This window comes from Antennarius striatus, chromosome 17 (assembly GCF_040054535.1).
Source record: "Antennarius striatus isolate MH-2024 chromosome 17, ASM4005453v1, whole genome shotgun sequence".
Taxonomy (NCBI): domain Eukaryota; kingdom Metazoa; phylum Chordata; class Actinopteri; order Lophiiformes; family Antennariidae; genus Antennarius; species Antennarius striatus.
The window spans coordinates 5,904,217-5,927,031 of record NC_090792.1 but is presented as its reverse complement, the minus strand read 5'-3'; the positions used below and the strand labels follow the sequence as shown (position 1 = coordinate 5,927,031).

At 41.6% G+C, this 22,815-nt stretch overlaps 1 protein-coding gene across 1 annotated transcript in view; it reads right to left on the bottom strand.

The window, feature by feature from the left end:
* Positions 1 to 19,132, bottom strand: part of gabra2a (gamma-aminobutyric acid type A receptor subunit alpha2a) — a 39,652-nt gene extending 20,520 nt beyond the window's left edge. The window contains exons 1-4 of the mRNA XM_068339054.1: positions 19,019 to 19,132; positions 18,722 to 18,798; positions 15,730 to 15,836; positions 11,135 to 11,202 (exon numbers count right to left, since the gene is read on the bottom strand). Coding sequence (XP_068195155.1) covers positions 11,135 to 11,202; positions 15,730 to 15,836; positions 18,722 to 18,789 — 243 coding nt within the window. The 5' untranslated portion in view covers positions 18,790 to 18,798; positions 19,019 to 19,132. The remainder of the gene's footprint in view (positions 1 to 11,134; positions 11,203 to 15,729; positions 15,837 to 18,721; positions 18,799 to 19,018) is intronic.
* Positions 19,133 to 22,815: the final 3,683 nt, after the last annotated feature.

Below are 22,815 nucleotides of genomic sequence, written 5' to 3'. Positions count from 1 at the left end.
GAAGAACATACAACAATAATAAATGCCAGTCTAGTAACAAAGATAAATCTAGAGGTGAGGTGTTTGTGATTGCAGTAATATTTTTAACGACTTTCTTTAAAATGGTTAATAGGAGTTATTTTATTTCCCTTACTATTATGTCTGTGTCTAAATTGTGTAATATTGAACAGGGTCTTTTAAGAAAGAAGAAAGAGGAAAGAAATGCACTTCATTGATCCCGTAAGATATTACTAAGGAAATTATTAGTTAATGAGTCCTATTTTACTACAGAGAGCTATGTGCTTATAGCATTTGTTCTGTTGTGTTTCAACCTCAGATAGGTGTTTGTTGCTTGACCAATCAGTACCTTTGTGAGTTTGGACTTGTCAGTGAGTCTAAGGTCCAGTTGTTCCCCATGGCACAGTGTCAGCCTCATTTTACATCAACATTGTAGAGGCCTTCTGTCCTTCAAGCTGAATAGAAAAACCTCTCCCTCATTCTGTCTGACTCATTAATCCATGGGATATGTAGAAACCAGATTTCCTTATGAAGCTGGGCAGACCTAAGATTACAGCAGTTGGCAAATCCACGCAAAGAAAAAAACTTCAGTTCAGCCTCTTTTCTTTCCAAACCTTTCATTGGACTACTGCCATTTGTTGGTCGGATACTTTTTCCTCTCACAGGTAATGAACATACGGGTGTGTTGATTGCCCGATGGCTCTTTCAAAGTGTCTGGTCCCCTCACAGATGGCACGAACATTAGAAAAGCCAACAGGTGAAAATAAAAATAAAAATAAAAATAAAAAACATTGTCTCTCTCTGTGCCAAACTGCAAGTACTGCTGGGAAAATTGACCCCACTACTTTGCTACTGCATATCACTGCAGCATTACTACTGTTGCAAGACATTCATTCATTCAACTTCTGAGCCGTTGTATCTTTTTCCCATGTCTGTCTGGGTTCTCTCTGAGTTCTTTGATTTCCTCCCACCTTAAAAAAACATGCATCTTATGCCATATCCATATCAAATTTTCCGGAGGTGTCAGTGGTTGTTTGTCTTTCTTGTGGCACTACGATGCATTGGCAATATGTCCCAAGCCAGCTGGTAGAGGCCCCAGCAAGACCTGTGATCTGGAAAAGCGGCTAATAACAAGTTGATTGCAGTCATCTCGTCATCAAGAAAATGGATGGATGGAAGGATTTTGTAACAAATACATTGTGGTAATTTGTGTTTTTTAAAATATCTCTCTCATATAGAGTCCAGGAACTCATTATAAAAAATCATCACAGCGCTATTAAAATGCCACCCACTGCTTTATATCCCATCCAAGCTGTAAAGTCACAGACAGCTACATTGTCTAAATTTAATACAAACGAGACGAGAATTTCAAGTGTCTCTTAAAAGTGAGAATATACTACCTAGGAAAATGACAGGTCATAAAATATGATCCTTTTGAATTGCATGGCTGGCATGAAAAATTCAACCAGTGGACCTCTGAAAAGGACACTGGATATAGGATATAAGATGCATGGACATTATGATCAGAACAAGAGATGAACAGATTTTATGCTACATCAGCTCTTAAATCCTCGTTGTACCTGTATCCAAAAATATAATCTGGAGTTTAAGGGCAAAACTAGAAGAGCCCATGGGTCTATGATATGCGCTACTTTCTAATGAACAATTAACCCTGCAGCAACGGAAATGATGATGAGCCATGAGGCTAGCAAGAACTGGAGACCCAGATTCCACTGAACTCTCTCCTGGCAGCTGCTCTGTTGAGCAGCCTGGCATTAACAAGAGCCTTGCCACGTCTTCTGTGACACTTGCTGTCACAGTCGGCTGTCATCACACCAGTTGTCTGCGAAGCCACAAATTGGAGACATGAGCAGAGCCTCACTCTGCCAACATTCATGGCGGAGTTATAACATATGTTATAGCAACACTGGATTATAAGTATTGGCAGACACTCCTCTGTTGTATAAAAGAGTCAAAAAAGGTTTATTGTTTACCTTGAGCTAAGAAAAGCCACAGTACACTTAAACTCCTTCCATCCTTCCGTCCATCCATCTATCCATCCATCCATTCCGTCCACCCACCCATCCATCCATCCATCCATCTCCTACCACCTATTGGGGGCTGGGCAGCAGAGGCAACATTCTGATCAGGGATGCCCAGACACATCTTCTCGCTCTACCTGGGGGGATACCAAGGCGTTCCCAGGCCAGTCGAGAGACAGTCCCTCCAGCGTGTCCTAGGTCTTCTAGGCCTCTTCCCGGTAGGACATGCCTGGAACACTTCCCCAGGAAGCTGTCCAAGAGGCATCCGAAACAGGTGCCAGCCACCTCAACTAAATAAATTAATTATGCAAACCGTTAAAAATAGAAAAACAAAACAGGGCACCCTCGCGCATTCGCGCAACAACACTCGCAACTTCACCTCATCGCGGATTTTTGGTAGGTAGTCATGTGACTACATTCTATTTGCTGACGGCATCCGGAAGTGAGCTACGTTCCACGAATCTCGCAGCTTCCACGAAACACAGCTTCCATGACACACGAAAAAGTGTTTTAAACAGTCAATAAGAGTGTGGGAACAGATAACACAGATATAAGGTGGTTTAATATCAGTATGGGGAGGGTTCATAAGCATTTAAATTACCATAAATAATAAAATAGTTTGCTGTTACTTTGCGGAATTTGTTGTCCGAGTGTGGTTCCTGGAATGCATTAACCGCGAGTAATGAGGGCACTCTGTACATACTTACTAGGGATGAGCGAGTACACCACTATCTGTATCTGTATCTATTCAACCATCTAAATTATCTGTGTCCGTATCTGTACTCGGAATGGGCGAGACTTAAACTGGAAGTGGGTGTGGTTTGACCGGAAAAGGGTCAAAAAATTCTGAAACTGATATGGATTGCATTAAAGTGCATTAATGAATACAACACATGCAATAGGAAATTATGAACTACAAAATATGCATGAACAAGAACTGTCATATTCAACACAACGTTCTATTTTTCTCTTTCAAATTGTTTTTTATTTTTTTGAACAAACTTTATTTCCGATTATTTATTTATTTTTACCACCTAATGTTCCTGCCATTTTTTTTCCCCACACGAAATTAAACAATGTTGATTAACACAAGAACTCCCAAGGGAGCCATTTTGACTGTTTTCAAAATTTGCAATGTCAAAACTTGGTTTACGCAAACTTATCTACTAATAGGAGCCTGACTTTTCCTAAATGTATGTGTATTTTATGCTGAAATTGTTTGATCATTAAAATTTCAAAACACAAAAGAGATCTGAGTAGTGTCTGCTCGGATATTATTTGTATATAATTTGGATTATCAGTAAAATATCCAAGAATAAATTGGTGTAATAGGAAAAACATATAGGACACTAAATTAAAACTATAATGATTGATGTTTTATTTATCCAAAAGCTGTTGAGTCGATCCACTGGACGTTAAGAAAGTTCTTGAAGACGTTTCCTCTCTCATCCAAGAGACTTCTTCAGTTCAGAGAGTTGCTGATAATGTCCCAGCTTATAGGGGGTAGTTGTAGCATACAAAGGGAGTCGTTGTAGCATACAAAGTTACACCTTTGTATGCTACAAAGGTGTAACTCACATCTCAACGACCCCCTTTGACACCCCCACCAACAATCGTTGAAGGGCCAGACTGGTTTAACAACGGTCTTTGGAACGTGAAAAGCACTGACCACACCCCACAGGGTTTATAAGCTGGGACATGTAACAAAGCAAAACATGTAACAAATACATGTTACAATGAGATCATTACACAATAAATGAGAGTTGTGCATAATGTAAAAAACAAAGAATAGAGTAAAGAATAAAAATGATGGTCATTTACCGTGTAACTGCTGTCCTAATTGTTTTTTGCCCTGTTTGGTTCATGCACTCTTGCCCCACCATGCTGAAAAACAGGGTGAATTTCAGTTGTCCTTTTGAACTTCTCCAACCACCCACGCAATGCCTTATACTCCTTAAACTTCCTTTTGTTTTAATAACATGGCAATAGTAGATGTATTACAGCCATATGCGAGATCAACCAAAAGCATCCCTTTTTCATGCTTTTTTATTATCTCTTGCTTTGTTTGTATGGACAAAAAAACTCTTTTCTTCATCTTTTCAGCCTATCCCAGCTGGCATAGGGCGAGAGGCGGGGGACACTCCGGGCATGACACCAGTGTACCGCGGAGCCATATAGAGACAAACAATCATTCACACACACACTCACTCCTACAGTCAATTTGGGACCGGCCAATCAACCTGAAGCGCATGCTTTTGGAGGTGCGAGGAAGCCGGAGAACCCGGAGAGAACCCACGCAGACACAGGGAGAGCATGCGAACTCTGCACAGAGCGGGGCTTGAACCCAGGTCCACCGTGTTGTGAGGCAGCAGCGCTAACCACCGCGCCACCGTGCTGCCACAAGAGAAACAAACATCAGAAAAATAAGAGAACATATGTAGTAATAAGTTACTGAAAGAAAAGATCCAGTCTATGAGCCAACACTACGGTGCGCGCGTTCATGGGGAGCAAGTAAACAAAATGCAAAAGCCGAGGGGGGGTGGACATGTTGAGAGAGAGCTCAGAGGCACTCCCATTAACACGGAGCATTTCGGGGCGGAAATGATAGTACAGTGATACCTCTGTACTCGACCGCCTCTATACTCGACCAAATCGGTGCTCGACCAAAAAATTCGAGTAGAAAATGTATCGGACCCCGAACCGATTTTCGGTACTCCACGAGCCGAGTCGACCCGAACGCGCTCCTCGGCTGCGCTCCTCGGCCAGCGGGTAAGCGTCAGTTCGACTCAGACCGCCAGCGGAGTAACACGTATGCAAATTACGTACGCAAATTACGTACGCAAAGACGTACGGAAATTATAGCAAAATATGAAAGTGGTATACGAGTGTCCGACCTCGCGTCGCAGTACGAAATGAAAGTCAACCATTTCCCCTATGTTGAAGCAGAAGCAACTGACAATGGACAGGTTCCTTCTTAAAGAAAAGAGGAAGGCTACTGCCCAGCCAGATTCACCTCCACGGAAGACAGAGAGAAGGGAGAAAACCCCTGGAGGCGCGTTACCTAGCGTCATCATGGAAGGGATTCCCCTTCCATATAAGGCGCACCGGATTACAAGGCGCACACAATAAAAATAAATACAATTTATTTGATAAACTGCAGCTGCTGTAGTTGCGCAATCCATCCACTAGATAGAGCTGCGCTGCTCAGGCAGTGATGATTGCATTCATGACTTCCTGACTACCTTTGAATGGCCCCTATTGTTATGTCAATAAGCCATTCTGAGCCTCATCAAGAAAACCTGATCACTTGATCACTTTGCCATCTTAGAAAGAAGTCAACACGCATATTAAAAAAACAGACATTAAAAACTGGTTAAATTCATTACGAATGCACTCAGTGCGAACAGAGCGGATTATTTCCTGATCTGAAGTTCGAAGCAGATATTTAAGCTCCGACGTTCTTCTTCGTTTATTAATTAAATATTGTTTCGATCGATCAGTGGTCCAGTCGGAGGTGAGGTGCAGCTATTTGCTGCTGTGTGTCCTAAACAATTTTTTAACTAGGTTTTAATGTCAGGCTGCTAATTTACTGGCAAATGAAACGCTGTTTTACTCATAGAACTGACTTTAACCTCAGTGTCTCACCGCCGTGAATCTCACAGCATGTCGCCATTCAGGCAGAATACACAAGCCTGAATGCACCCCTCCGCCGCCCGCCCAGAGCTATCAACTACATTTGTAAATCAATTGCAGCACGCCTGTTGGGACCTTTGTCTAGCAGTGACTCTGCTCTTGGAATTTCAGCTTTGAGGGTCTTTCATTCACCTTTATGCCAGTTTCTCCGTGTGTTTCCACAGACTAATAGAATGGACCATCACTAGATTCTAAATGACAGCACAATGGCATTTTTAAGACCAATTGAGTTTAAAGTGGGTTATTTCCGACGCCAAATAGTTAGGAAATACTGAGATCAGTCAGTCAGTCAAACTTTATTAATAGAATTGTTGAAAGTTCCTTATGTTTTGCTACGCAATCACCGGTGCTCCTACAGTCTGCTCTACCGTCTGAGAGCAGCTCAGTCGGAGCCGGGACACTCGGTGACGCCCCTTGACTACCGTTGTTAGGAGGTGTAGGCCCGAGTGCCTTGTGAGGGTGCTCCTCTGGTGGTGGAGTGCGGCATGACTGGCGGCCAGACTGCCTGGTTTTTTTCAGCGATCATGTTTTTAACCAATATTAATATGAATATTAATCCATATATAAGACGCACCGGATTATAAGGCGCACTACGGGTTTATGAGAAAATTTTAGGTTTTTAGGTGCGCCTTATAGTGTGGAAAATACAGTACTGCACCCACAGCAGTTTGGATTCAGACCTAAGCACTCTATAGAAACAGCTAACTGCTACTTACTTCACAGGTTGAAAGGACTACTGGTGAGAGGACATGTTGTGGGAACGGTGGACCTCAAAAAGGCCTTTAACACTGTCCATCATGGAGTCTTATTGTCTAAGTTAAAACACTTAAAAATGTCAGCAGAAGCTCTACAGTGGTTTAAGTCATATCTGGGAGGGAGACAGCAGTGAGTCAGGGTCAATGGGGAGAAATCAACGCTACTCCTTAACAACATGGGAGTGCCCCAAGGGTCGGTACTTGGACTGCTGCTGTTTACTATGTACATAAGCGATCTTCCGAATACCTGTCCAGGCGTGAGCTGCCAGATGTATGCTGATGGCACTGTCATCTATGCATCTGCTAAAACAGCCAGCATGGCAGCTGCACAGCTGACACAGGAATTAGAGAACATCTCAAACTGGCTAGAGTCATCACAACTAACTTTAAATGTACAAAAAACAGTTTCAATGTGCATCTCCATCCGCAGCAGGCCTACTGCTGATACCTTTGAGGTTTGTATCAAAAATGAAACTCTTGCTGGAATGAGTGAAGTAAATTTTTTAGGTATAATCTTGGATAAAAACCTAAAATTTGAAAAACAGGTAAAGCATATATGCAAGAAGGTTAAACTAAATTTAAACTGTTTCCGTCATATTAGAAGGGACCTATCAGCCAAAACTGCACTACTGTACATGCATGCCATGATTTTCTCACACCTATCATAAAGTATTACAACATGGTCACAATCCTCTCAAACTGTCTTAAAACCAGTAAAATCATTATACAAACAGGCTATAAAAACCATGGATCAAAAACCGATGAGATGGCACCTTTGTGGTATCTTAAAACAACACAACCTTCTTACGTTTGAAAATTTCGTATTCTTTTCTACTATCAAATTGGTTTTTAAGTGTTTGCATGGTCATGTTTCACCTCTGTTCTCTGGACTGATCAATATACTCCCGAGCTCTGGTAGAGCAACCACACGAGCCACAGCAAGTGGCAACTGTATCGTTCCCAGGTGTAACAACTCATTCAGACAGTCTGCCTTCTCAGTAAAGGAAGCAAACCTGTGGAACTCTTTGCCCATGGTTCTAAAACTAGAGACTGATGTCTGTGTAGGAGACAGATGGTAATGTGTTCTACAGAGGGCTCAAACTATGGTTGAAATCAAATCAAGTGTGGTCACATGTATAGCCTCTGACTGGTTACTAAATTATGTTTACTTTTGTATTGAAGGTTATGTAATGTACTGAAACGTTGCTCTAAATATTAACAGAATATATTTGATCTTTTGATTTGATTTGGTGTTTCTTTTTAACTATAGTGATACTGTTTTTCTATTTGTATTCTCTTGTTTTTTAGAAAAGTCTCCCATGGACAAGTGGTGAAAATTAGCACTCGTGCTGACACATTGTAAACTGATGCATCTACGAGTTGTGCAACAATGCAATGAGCAATGTGTTTGCTATGTCCATGTCAAATTAAAAAAACATAAACATAAGACGGGTAAGCATGTCCGTATCAACGAATGATGGTAAGTGGAATGTTCGTGTCTTGACGACTACCTGTAATTTCAAAGCTGTTTAAATCAATCCACTGGACTTTAAGAAAGTTTATTGAAAAAGTTTCGCCTTTTCTCCAAGAGGCTTTGTCAGTTCTGAAGGTGGCTGGTCTTGCCCCAGCTTATTAACCCTGTGGGGTGTGGTCAGTGCTATTCACATTTCAATGACCATAGTTGATACTACCAACCACCAAATCCGAGGCCATGGTCCTTAGCAGGAAGCCGGTGGATCGCCTTCTTTGAGTGGGGAATGAGGTCCTTCCAGAAGTGAAGGAGTTTAAGTATCTTGGGGTCCAGTTCAAGAGTGAGGGAACAATGGAGCGTGAGATTGGACGGAGAATTGGGGCATCATGAGCAGTATTGAAGTCGCTTTACAGCACTGCTGCCACAAAGAGGGAGCTAAGCCGAGAGGCAAAGGTCTCCATCTACCGGTCAATCTTCGTTACTACCTTCACCTATGGTCATGAGCAATGGGTCATCACCAAAAGAACGAGATACAAGAGGCGGAAATGGGCTTTCTCAGGCAGATAGCCGGTGTCTACCTCAGACATAGGGTGAGAAACACTCATATTCACATTGGGCTCAGAGTAGGGTCGCTGCTCCTTGCGTCGAAAGGAGTCAGCTGAGGTGGTTTGGGCATCTGGTGCGGATGCCTCCGAAGCGCCTCCATAGAGAGGTGTTCCTGGCACGTCCAGCTGGGAGGAGACCTTGGGGCAGACCCAGGACCAGGTGGAGGGATTACATCTCAACACTGGCCTGGGAAGGCCTTGGGATCCCCCGGTCAGAGTTGGTGGATGTGGCTGGGGAAAGGGAAGTTTTGGGCTCCCTGTTGAAGCTGCTGCCCCTGCGACCCGACTCTGGATAAGCGGTGGAAGATGGATGGATGGAAGACCAGCTACCTTCAGAACTGACAAAGTCTCTTCTCTTGGATGAGAGGTGAAACATTTTCAAGAAACTTTCTTAAAGTCCAGTGGATTGATTTAAACAGCTTTGGGTAACCATGACCTGGATAACTGAGAACCTACACAGAGACTTGTAATTCCAAACACGAAACACATTTGTACAGTTTTCTCAAGTGTCTCACTGTTTTTGCAGTTTGTGTGAGAAGCACAGACAAGAGATTATATTCCAGAAATGACAAACATTCACAATCAGCGGGGCAGAATGACTGTTGGAGGATATCTAATCTAAAAAGGGGGAAAGTGTATGTGTGTGCACATGAGTGTATGTATGTGAGTGGGCGATGTGTCTGTATCAGAGCTGAGCACTCAAAGGCAGAAAAAAGATCTCCTGTCATGAAGTGAAATTATCTGATGCAAGTTTGATGGAGACATGGCATGAATTAAACATGAGACCATTCCTCCTCTTTCTTTCTTTTGAAGGGGCTTTTCGATTGTGACTACTTACTCTCCTCTGCCTTGCACTGTATGACTTAAATATTTGACAAGGACCAGGTGGGATAAAGACAGGGGTTGGGTGGATTGAAGTGTGATGGGAAATGGAAGAAACCTTTTAAAAAATGAAACAAGTGTGTATGTGTGGGTGGGTGCGTGTGCAACAGAAAATGTTTTTTTGCATCTGATATCTGCAGTGATTGAAAGTTCTCTCGCACTGCAATTTTCTGACTTCCCGTTTTATTATTTTTTACAAATAAGTGCATCAAACTCATATCAGTCATATTTTGATGTGAACTAACTAAATAACAGTATATCTGAAAACCAAACACAATTCACATTAAATCAAACAGTGCCAAATTATAAGTGTGATTATGTGTTTCAAAATTCATCTTAGACGACACTAACTGCAATAACTTTAATGTGAAGTTCAAACCAAGCTAGGACAATGCATCTAACCTAAGAAAACATCTGGTTAACATATAAACACACTGCATCTAAAAGGTTTTTTTTCCATGTTTAATATCGTCAAACAAAGTCTGCTGTAGCAGCTGCACTTAACTGGTTCAACAACCAAATCTGTGCTCATGTGTGTTGGACCCGCTCAACACAGCACAGCTCTAAGTGAGTTAATGACACAGACATAATATTATTGGAATGAGAAGGAATTAATTGCGTTTGAAAGGCAAACTTATCAAGTGGGAGGAAATATTACTGCAATCATGCATTGTGGTAGTGGGAAAACTAAAAAACAGACTAGTCTTTTCACACACACAGACACAGACACAGACACAGACACACACACACACACACACACACACACACACACACACACACACACACACACACACACACACACACACACACACACACACACACACACACACACACACACACACACACACACACACACACAAAATAAAAAGTTATGTATAAAATAAAAGTGTGCACATCAGAATCAGAAATTATTGGCTAAATTGCTGCTCAAATCAGCAGAGAGTGATCACAGCTGCTTTTGTTTTGGCCAAGTGCAGGACTTTGGTTCAGCTACGAGCTAAACAACCAGACAAGATGACAGTTGAAAATAAGCAGAGAATGGCAGTCTTGATAGATTTGACAATCTGAGCTGATAGCAAGAGGAAGGAATAGCATGAAAAAAAATTTGAAAAATAAAAAGGACTGAAGGCATAACTGGAACAGACAGGGAAGGTGAGAGCCAAAGTGGTATCAGTGTTGTTAGGGTCATTGACCCCAAAAATGGACTTCAGCTTATTCCAGGTATCCGACCATTTTCCTTTTTTTCTTTTATTGTAGAACTGCTGGTGGCTTTTCTTTCAGAGACCAATCTATATAAGAGCATTACATATTTTATTCATGGTTTGCTGAATGAAAGTAACATGAAATGTGTTTTTCTCTGACAGATACATCAGAGATGTCAGGAGACCATCCATGGTAGATATTGGAGTGTTGCTCATCGTGAGCACAAGCATGTCACAGTCGCCACACATGACTGATTTGGATTTGGACTGCTTTCTATGAGAAAGAACTATGCTTCCTAGTTGAAGCAGAGATCTAACGAACCCTTTCAAAACCACACCATGTTTCAAAAGGTAATATTAATTTTAACTATTTGAAGCGAGCAGGCAAGGCTTTTAAGGGTACTGAGGCTTTTCATTTTACACTTTGTGTGTGTTGTCATGGGACCTTAAAACACAGTGCAGGATGAAGGTGAGGTGTCAGACTTACCATATCTGTGTCAGAGACTGGACCAAAACTGGTCACATAGATGTCAGTCTTCACTTCAGTAACTCGATCTGTGAAGACAAAAGTGAAATAATTGGAAAATAGTGACAATAATGTATAATCATGAGCTTTAAACGTCAGAAATAGAGAGAAGAGCTGAAAAATGTGTGGATGCTAACCACTGAAATACCTTAGTAATTTCTCTAAAAAGTTGAAAGGAACTGGCTGAAAACAACCAAGAAGATGAAATTCAATTAAAAAAACCTGCATGCAAAAATGTAGAACTGACAACATGGAACAATGAACTGTAATATATTATGAAGAGAACAATTAAAATAAATTCTACTGGGTATCACACACATTAAATTAATAGAAAACACTGTCGGAGAACAATTAAAGGAAAGATGAAAAAGTGGAGAACCTTTAGAACTGGACCGTTTTGTGCATCACTGATTTGTCGATCTGTTGTTTGCTGCAGCCTGCTTCAACAGATTAACTGTTTTTCTTTTATGGATGGAGATGGGCTTCATTGACAGTTTTGTTATGTACCAGGCCAGTTTGTGTTCATCCAAGAGTAACTAACTAAACTTAATTACAGGTAGTCGTCGACTTACGACCCATGCAACTTACGACCGATCGTCTTTACGACCACAATGTCCGGGTAATGCGGGCATTCCCTCCAGCCACAGTACTCACGCTCTGAGGCTCCCACGCTCTCTTCAGTCACCACGGCGCACACACGCTGTTCAGTCACACTGTGAGATCAATAGCCCAGCCCACTACTGATGGGCTGGGCTGCTTAGGAGGCTGTGACGGAGAAATGTATGAATGGCATATGGAAAAACTGTCAAGCGTTATGTGAACTCTTCTGCTGGATTTGAAAGTGACGAAGAACTTGATCAGATTCGAGAGAAAATAGTGAAACTGGCAAAAAACCTCTCCTTGGAGAACTTACGAATGATCGCGCTGTAAGAAGAACTGATCGCGCTGGAAGAAGAAAGAGTGGAAGAAGAAGAGAGAAGAGAAGCAGAGAAAGAAGAGGAGGAAACAGAAAAAATGTTCACCACCAAAGCTTGTCAGAAGGCTTTTCCCTGTTAAATAAACTCCGTGCACACTTTGAAGAAATGGACATAGAACATAGAAACATTTGCAAGGATTGAACGGATGGCAAACAACGCTTTCCGTCCATATCGTGAAATTTATAAGGAGAAAAAGAAACGAACAATTCAGACAAAGCTCACAATGATTATGAAAAGATCGTCTCCCGCTCCCACCAACCCACACGCTGCCCCAGCTGACGATCCGGACGACCCCCAGCCAAGAACCAGCGCTGCTGGATTGAATTTTTACTTAAGAGTCGATTTACGACCAAGTCGAGTTACGACGAGTGGAACACCTGGGTAAGTTGACCCTGAAATCAGGGAAAACCAGCGTTTTCGGTTTCACAAAGGAAGATGACTTAACCCAGAGTTAGAGCAGTAACCCTGACCAGTTTCATGAAGCGAGGTAAACTGAACTTCTGGGTTTGTTACAAGAGTGACAGATTCTCTAAAGCTAACCGGGCCGGGGGCAGGTGTTATTCTAGAAACCCAGGGATTCCTCTGACTCCGCCCCCTTTCAAAGCCGCTCGCACGGCTTCATTTCTTGGTCTTGTCGGATAGAGAGTTTCACCGACGTAAGGTTTTTAAATAACTCCGTATTTTAAAGGTATTTTAGAGGCAAACATGACATGTCTGTTTGACGAGGATCCCATTTGTGGATGTTCAGGATTAATTCACAGAGAATTAAATATTTTTGTATCGCATTCAGATGTCCCGTCATATCCAGACAGTTGTCTTTATAATACCGGTACCAGTATCACGTCCCCATCCATCACACATATCCACAACCTGATCCATCCTTACATCTGCAGCAGTGCTGTGTGTAGTGCACCAGTCATCCATCCATTTTCCATTTTGCCAGTGCACCGCAGAGCCACACACAAATACAGACAACCACGCACACACATACTCACTCCTACGGGCAATTTGGGACTGGCCAATCAACCTGAAGCGCATGTTTTTAGAGGTAGGAGGAAGCCGGAAAACCCAGAGAGAACCCACTCAGACACGGGGAGAGCATGCAAACTCAGCCCAGAGCAGGACTCGAACCCGGACCCACCGTGATGTGCGGCAACAGAGCTATTGCATTCTGGTGCATTCTGAGGGCAAAATCTTCTGTTCAGTTTACCTACAAAAATACACTAAAGTCAACAGTTCAAGCTTAACTATCTTTATTTCTATCCTACTTTATGCAGGTATAAATATAAGATTCAACAATTGAAAACTTGCATTCACTATGTGAAGATACAGTCATACAAAATATTATTAACTGTTTACTTGTAAGTTTTACTTAGACTAGAAGACATTTTAACTTTGATTTAGACACTTTGATTTTAACAAATTTGATACTTGATATTACTCAATGTTTACTTGTAAGTTTTACTTGCTATTATAGCAAGCGAGGTGAATATTAATTTACATGCATCGCTGGTTATTCCTGCCGGTCATAGGGATCAAAAGTCTAAGACTACAAAAAAGTATTGATAATATCTTTCATTTAGCTTCTGATTGGTCTGTCACAACTCCTACCACCTCTCAGCATTCACCATTTGTTGTTCAATTAGAATTTTAACACAAAATCTACTATAAAACACTCTATTCTCTTTTTCTTTTGATCGATTGTCCTCACCTTGTCATACACCAATTCGCAGGTTTAGCTTGTAAAAATAGAATCCTTTTTATTTTCATTGGAAAAAAAATTATTTACACAACAATAAAACGTTTAAATAGATTGTCTTATTGAACAGAACTTGATATAGATGAGAGCATATTTATGTGCATGAAGAGAGCATTATGTTGGAGATTTTAAAAAAAAGGAAAGCCAAACGTCCACTTAATATTTACTGTCCAATATCAAACATAATGAGGAAGAGGAGGATCCCTAATGAGATGATGCAGAAGTCTGACCTGTGTGAATAATGTTTTTATACTTCCGTCTAAGCTGCTGACATGTGTGCTTATCCCCCACTGGATTCCTCCTAAATAAAATAAATTAATAAACTATTATTTAAGCCGTTTTCCTACGGTTTTTTTTACCATGAGCGCAATGGACTACATTTAAACTTAGACTTGAGCAGCAATTCACTCCCATGTCATCTCTGTCTTTTTGCAGCTGCACCGCTGTTCCTCTTACTTCTGAAAATGTTCTCAAAGTCTTTATGTACATCGATTAAAATCCGTACTTTGACTGCCGTACTTTCCGTACTTTCCTTGTTTTTAGGAAAAAAAGGCTAAAACTTACAACTTTTTTTGACTCGCGAAAATCCCTGAGCGCTGTCGGCGCATTCGAGAGAAATAGTGACCCGAACACTCCTGATCATTAAATATGCACTCGGATGATGACTTCCTCTCGCCCAATGAAAAACAAAAAGATTTTATTTTTACAAGCTAAACCCAAAAATTGGTGTACGACAAGACGAGGACGATCGATCGAAAGAAATTAAGAATCCAGGGTTTTATAGTAGAGTTTGTGTTAAAATTCTAATTGAACAACAAATGGTAAATGCTGAGAGGGGGTAGGAGTGGTGACAGACCGATCAGAAGGTTAATGACAGATATTATCAATACTTTTTTTTACTCTTAGACTTTTGATCCCTATGACCGGCAGGAATAACCAGTGATGCATGTAAATGTGTATTCAACTCACTTGCTATTTTTCATGCCTTTTTAAATTGAAATAAAAAATAATGTTATCGAATTAAAAAAACTAAACTAAACTAAGGTATACCAATGGTGTTGGTGGTGGTCAAAGGTAAAATGTCTTCTAGTCCAAAACTTCCAAGTAAACATTAAGTAATACCAAGAATCAAATTTATTAAAATCAAAGTGTCTAAGTCAAAGTTAAAATGTCTTCTAGTCTAAGTAAAACTTACAAGTAAACATTGAGTAATATTTTGTATGACTGTATCTTCAAATAGTGAATGCAAGTTTATAATTGTTGATTCTCACATTTATACCTGTATAAAGTAGGATAGAAATAAAGATAGTTAAGCTTGAACTGTTGACTTTGGTGTATTTTTGTAGGTAAACCGAACAGAAGATTTTGCCCTCAGAATGTACCAGAAGGCATGAAGACAACCCCATTTTTTAAAAAATTTCCCGGGGGAGCATTGCCCTACCCCAGCGCCCTGCGCCGCTGTCTTGGACACAGAATGTGGCTTTTTGTGGCTTACTCAGTTCTTTTACACTGAGCCACAGTGGCTTAGTCACAATACCTCCTAGTGCAAGCCCAGACTACAAGATATTTGCAATCACCACTAACAAAAGAAGAAGCACTGATGAGGATGTATCACTATAATGGTGAGTGATTTTCAAACAGATAAGTTACTTGAAATGCCCAATGCTAGTCAGGATGGTATCCACTGCTTCAGTTTTGACAATTTTGTTTAGACTCTTGTGTCTTGTGAGCCAGCAAACCTGAGAACAGTGCAACAGTGAATCACTGCAGAACTAAAGCACATATATTTATCAGTATACAACGAGGCTTTCCTGTCTTACCCCCCAGGCCGGGTCTCAGTCTGTTGTCATATCCATCCAGCAGACTGTCCAGGATCTTGGTAAAGGTTGTGATGTCTTTGGAGTTCTGTGTTGAATTGGACTCTGACCTAAATAAAACACACGTTAATGATTCTGAGCACAACCTGTGAAACCAGGATCCGGCTTTGGTTTTATTTGAATGGTATTTAGACTGTAGCATTTCAAAGCCATCTTTAGATTTGATCATATTATCATTTTCTTACATTTTGCTGCTCATGCTTAAGCCAAGTTCTATAAATGGCACAAAACTGCAGGCTAGGCAAATGGGACTGCAATTGGATGGTAATATTGCATAGGATTAGAATTTTATAAGCTCTTTGCTTGTTGGTTGAGTCTTTCAAGAGCACCTCCATGGGAAATAGCGACCGGAACACTGTGTGCCAAAGATTTATGTAAATAAGGTCATTTATGATGTTGAAAAAACAACATCACCACATGTCACCATAATCATGGGAGGGATCAGAGGCACCAGCCCCAGCAGAATTTTTGGCCCCGAAAATAACCTAATTCTGTACAGTAAAGTGGCTCAGCGGTAGAGCAGGTGACCTGTGATCAGAGATCGGTGATTTGATTCCCGGTCCCACCAAGCCATCCAGAGTGTGAGCTGACAGTAGGAAGTGTCAGCTCACCTCCCAGCCACTGCCAAGGTGCCCTTGAGCAAGCAGTGCTTACTAATTGCATGTTTACAGGCCCCTTGTGTGTTGTTGTTGTGTATCAGGGGCCTGTACACAACTCCATATCTAACATAAAAATATGTATATGTATATGTATAGCGTGTCAAAAATAATTTCCCCGTTTGGGGACTGATAAAGTCCCCAACGGGGACTTTTTTTTAATCTTTCATACAACATAGATATCAACGGGGATCTTATTTACGTGTGAGAATTGGTAATTCCATTCTAACCTAAATGCAGCAGAGGGAGGAATCCCTTAAATCAGGCATCACCAAATGGCGGTCCGCGGTCCGGATGGTTCTGTCCAGACCCGTGACTACTCCATGATAAATTTACGAGAATAGATTTTCTTGGTGGATTTTTACTGACGTTCGCGGATGTAGATGGCGGGCGCTGCTACTCCAGTTAACACGGTAGTAGCGCCACTCAGTTCAGTCATTCAGATCGTTTGTTTGCCCTACGCGATCAGCGCTCCTAGAAGTGCCGCTACAGCGGAGCACAGAAGAAGAGAGACAGTGAGGACAGTATAGCTTGCTTCAAATGAAGGGAGGTTAATGAAGAAAACCGCTGGTTAACAATGAGTGGACGAAATTTATGTTTATTCTTCCGTCAGGCAGTTCAACCCTTTTACCTCATATGGCTGAACACGTAGCACTAACTAAAAATTATAACATGAAGCGCAACTATGAAACAAAGCTTTTGCGCAGAATTATCTCCTGAAGTCCGAGCTGAGGGCAAAATAACCGAGAAAAATGCAAACGAATGTTCATTAAAGGCAAGGTGGATTTTGGGGCAACATAAAACATCTTTTAGTGATGGGAGAGTTGCGAAGAAGTGCTTAAAAGCTGTAGTTGACACATTTTTGAGTGAAAACATAAAGTTGAGATGTGTGAAAAAACTCAAACAAATCCCGATGTCGACTTCAACAGCAACCAGAAAATCAGAAATATTAACAGCTTGATGCAGCTACTCAGAGAGCACCACGCATATCATTGTCCATTGATGCGTTGTAGCTTTTGTGTGTGTGTCAGGTTCCTTCACGAAGATATGGAGCTCTTTGCTGAGTGTAACACCACTATGAAACACACACAAGAGGAGAGGACATACATGCAGCATTAAAAGAGATGCTGACAAAGTCCAGTGGTCTCTCTCACGACAGATGACAGAGACTTCCGCCCTCTCTTTTCCCACCACCTTGTCATGGTCAGAAAAGAGAGGGGGGCTGTGCCAAACTGTCAAGGTGTGCCCTGTGGACAGGTTGTGCACATGGCACAGCTTGTGTACAAGGTTACTTGTGTACAATTAAATTACTGGCAGGCCACACGCCCCTTACACTCATGAAAAATGTTCTGTTTGCATTTTTCCCCTGAAAGAGCCAGTTTTCATTTATGCTCTCTGAAGATGTTTTTTATTTTTACTTGAAGTTTCAGCCTTCAGTTCTTTCGGCTGGGATGTCTTTAATTTACCACAAAAGGGATTATTCATCTCTATTTCCATTTTATTTTTAATTCTGAGGTTTGTGTGTTCTTCAATCTAACATAAAGGGTTGAAATTTATTTGCCTGGGTCTACTTTTATTTATGGTGAGGTTATAAGAGTACACTCAGTTAAACATATCCTGCATTGAAAATTGATAATAAATGATAATGTGGACATAGGGACCAGCTATAAGACACAAACAGGACTTGGGTTCGGACCTTGTACTAAAAGGAATTTTTTATAACTGGACCTCTGTGACTTTTAATTGAATACCCCCGCCTTAAATCATTTGACGGGACCTGAATGCAGCATGACACTGCACATGATTTATCACTGTTACCACCAGATAGTTAACTACTCCATCTACAAGCCATCTTTTTGTAGCTGATCCATAGTTTATTTTTTAAATTATTTATCAAATAATTCAGCCATTTCTCAAATGTCGCTTGGTAAAGTAATGCAAAAAAAGAAGAAGCAAATTTTACCTAATTATTTGCGTCGTGTCTCAAAGTTACGCCAACGATAAAAAAAAAGTACTGAACAGTATGAACAGTGTACAGAGGATACTGACATGCTGTGCGGGCTGAGGCTCCTGAGTTATAATAATAATAATATAATAATAATATTCCACATGTACCCGGCCACCATGTTTCTTATGGCACCACGTAGAACATTAAGTTCCATATTATTTAAAAGCAGAACACCGCATTTCACTAACGACGTTACTAAAAGTAGTTGACTGAGTATTTTCTGTCTGAATATACTCTGGCTGAAAACACATTTCACCGACATAAAACTTACCGACTTTGGCACAGTACGATCAGCAAGACCAGCACAGACAGGGAGCGTGTGTGTCGCCCTGCTCTCATCGCTCAGAGCTGCGGACAGAAAACGCGACAATTACACACGTAATTCCATTTGCCGCTGCACCTCAAGATCACAGAACAAACATAAACCGCAGGTTTTGCTACTTTATCATGGAATCAATGAATATGAACCCATATCGCACATTTTCACTCCTCGTTCAGACATTACCTGCTCCTTTTACTATCGCCTAAATGCACGTTATTTCATTTAGAAACCATGGTTGCTGCCTACCTTGACGCGACAAGTGTTTGTCGGAGAGAAACGCAGCCGTGTTGAAGAAGCACTCCTTAGTGAACGGAGTAGTGGTCCAGTCGCTTCCCGCTCATTGGAACAGCAGTGTCCAGTCCTCACCACTCACAAGACACGAAACTGGCATCAAACTGTCCGTGGAACAGCGCCACGGTGCTGACTGCGGCCGGGGCTGAGTCCACGTCCACGATCTCAACCCGGTGACAGCTCAGCTTGACAGGAGCGGAACGTAACACGTTGAGCAGGGATGTCAAACTCATTTTCACCGAGGGCCACATCAGCATAATATTGGTCCTCAAAGGGCCAGATGCAACTTATACATGTAACTAAATGTAACTCATATAATCTAAAATAAATGTCACTACTCCATAATGTTAAATAGCTCTGAATTTATTACTTATTCAAGTTACAAACATTTCAGTTGCACAGAAAAACAAATGTGTTTGTCTGTTTCTCTGTTATAACATAAATCTTTTTAATATGTCAGGTTATTAAATCCACAGAACTCCATCTATCAAGGATCTAACGGTTCAAGTGAATAAAGAAAAAATAACAGCAAACACAAGTGAGGACATTATTAAAAAGGTTTTGTCAAAGTTAAAATGGGCTTAGTTACTGGTTTGTGGGAAATGTAGTTTTTGGTCAAAGCACTCTTGACCTATTTATTTTTAGACACTGACCTTTCATGCTCTCGCAGGCCACACATAATGATGTGGTGGGCCACATTTAGCCCCCGGGCCTTGAGTTTGACACATGTGATGTACAGCCTTGAAAAACTCATTCATTCATTAATTTTCCTACCAGCTTCATCCACTTGCGTGGGTTACAGGGAGCTGGAGCCTATCCCAGCTGGCATAGGGCGTGAGGCAGGGGCAAACTCCGGGCGCGATGCCAGTGCACCGCAGAGCTACACAGAGATATACAAACACACACACTCACTCCTACGGGCAATTTGGAACAGACAATTATTCTGAAGTGCATGTTTTTTGAGGTGGGAGGAAGCCGGAGAACCACGCATGCACGGGGAAAATATACAAACTCCACACAGAGCAGGACTTGAACCCGGACCCGCCGTGTTGTGCAGTGACAGCGCTACCCACTGTGCCACAATGCTGCCCTTTAAAAACTGTTTCACTAAATTCATTCATATAACTCAATAAATTTTATATATTCACCTCCATTTAGTAAAATTAGTTATTGTCTGTATTTTGGCTATGAAATGAAGGTTGTACAGATGACTGATGACTCCACCAGTGATTTAGCCAGATGGGATAGTGTCCTGTAGACTAAATCCAGATCTGTCAGGAGCGTGGAGGCCAGGGAGAATCCACTCCTTGATCATTTCTTTTCACTCTGAGCTTTACATCTATATGTACTTTACTTCACACTCAATTAAGACTGACCTTCCGCTGCCATGAATGTTTAGTACTTTCTGACATTATTGGGTATTTTTGGGTTCTCACCCCATGCATTGGACAGAAGACAGAACACATTAGAAACATTAGAGTAATTATTAAACATGCAGAATACATTTATAGGAAAAATAGAGACTATCAAGTCTATAAACTGTCAAAGCTCTGCCAAAGCTTTAACTAGGTGAGTTTGCAAGAGATATTCAGAGATATTCATAATAAATAAAAAAATTAATTCATACACCTCTTTCTTCTCAAATAATTTTTACTATATCCACAGAAGATGTTTTTCAATATTTTTAATGTTTATGAAAAAACTACAAAGTCTATCATAAAAATTGTAGCAAGTTGGGGCATGTGACAGGAACTTCTCAGCTTCTGTTTTGGTACATCCTTGGACTCTTAAATCAAATATAAGCTCATAATATCATGATAGTGTACAATAAATAAGTATAAAAACATACTAGCGGGAACCCGTGGAAATTCCACGATCTTCTTCTTTTCCTTTCGGCTTTTCCCTTCAGGGGTCGCCACAGCGAATCAATTTCCTCCATCTAGCCCTGTCCTTTGAATCCTCTTCTCTCACACCAACTACCTTCATGTCTTCCCTCATTACATCCATAAACCTCCTCTTTGGTCTTCCTCTAGGCCTCCTGCCTGGCAGTTCAAAACTCAGCATCCTTCTACCAATATATTCACTATCTCTCCTCTGGACATGTCCAAACCATCTCAGTCTGGCCTCTCTGACTTTATCTCCAAAACCTCTAACATGTGCTGTCCCTCTGATGTACTCATTCCTGATCCTATCCTTCCTGGTCACTCCCAGAGAGAACCTCAGCATCTTCATCTCTGCTACCTCCAGCTCTGTCTCCTGTAACCGCTGAATGCCAAACATCACCGCTAAACCCTCTTTGTCCAATTGAGAGTAGTTTGATTCAGCTGATGTCAGCATCCTTGACATAAAGCTGATTGGTCGCTCTTGTCCATCCGGCAGTCGATGTGACAACACCGCCCCCACTCCATAGGGAGAGGCGTCTTTTTGACTCATAATGCACTAAGACTTCTGAGGATTGCATAAGGCGCCTGGATTCCTCAAATGCTCTCTCTTGCTCTGCTCCCCATCTCCATTTTGTTTCTTTTCTCAACAGTTCATGCAGGGGAGACAACAATGTGGACAAGTTTGGCAGAAATCTGTTTTAATAGTTGAGTAATCCAAGGTATGCACGCAGTTCAGTGACATTAGTGGGTGCTGGTGCTTTTTGTATGGCACTGACCTTGTGGGGTAGGGGATGGAGCCCCGAAGCATCCATTTTGTGTCCTAAGAACTCTGCTTCCTGTTCTATGAATGTACATTTGTTGCGCTTGAGGCGAAGACTAGCCTCCTGCAGCCACGTCAGCACCTGGTTCAATGTTGCCAGATGTTCTTGGTCACTTCGCCCTGTCAACAAAATATCATTCAAATACACTGCTACTTTTGGGATGCCAGCAACCAGACTCTCCATCAGTCTTTGAAATATGGCTGGACTGGAGGAAACCCCAAAAGGCAGACGGTTCACTTGGAACAGACCTTTGTGTGTGTTAATGGTGACAAAGCACTTGGATGCTTCATCATAGATTACCTGCTGATAGGCGTGGCTTAAGTCCAATTTACTAAACTTTTCACCACCAGACAGTTTCTCAAACAAGTCCTCTAGCTTTGGTTTTGGATACTGTTCCAACTTTGACACCAAATTTACTGTGAGCTTGTAGTCTCCACAGATGCGCACTGAATTGTCAGGCTTCAGCACAGGAACAATCGGTGTAGCCCACTCCGAGAATTTCACTGGCTCAATTATCCCTTGATTGGTGAGTCTCTCTAACTCTACCTGCACTTTCTTCCTCATGGCATAAGGGACTGGGCGGGGATTATAGTACTTTGGAGCAACCCCTTCCTTTACATATATTGTTGCTGGGGGGCCCCTCCACGTTCCCAGTTCCTCTTTGAAAACATCCTCATTCTGCCTTAGCATCTCTTGCAATGTGATGTGTTTCTGTTCTATGCTATTAAGCAGCACACAGTTCATACCTAGCTCTTTAATCCAGGCTCTGCCTAACAGGTTTGGCCCAGGCCCTGCTACGACCACCACGGGAAGCTGCTTGGTTTGCTCTTTGAACTGTACCATTACTTCTGCTGCACCTACTGTGGGCACTCTCTCACCCGTGTACGTTTTAAGACTTAATGAACAATCTTGTAACTCTGGTGCGCCCCCTGCTGCCCATAACTTAACATACTCTGTCTTAGATACAATAGTTACACTGCACCCCGTATCTACTTCAGATGTTACTATGTGACCATTTAGCTTCAGCTGAGTAGTAATGGGGTCTGTT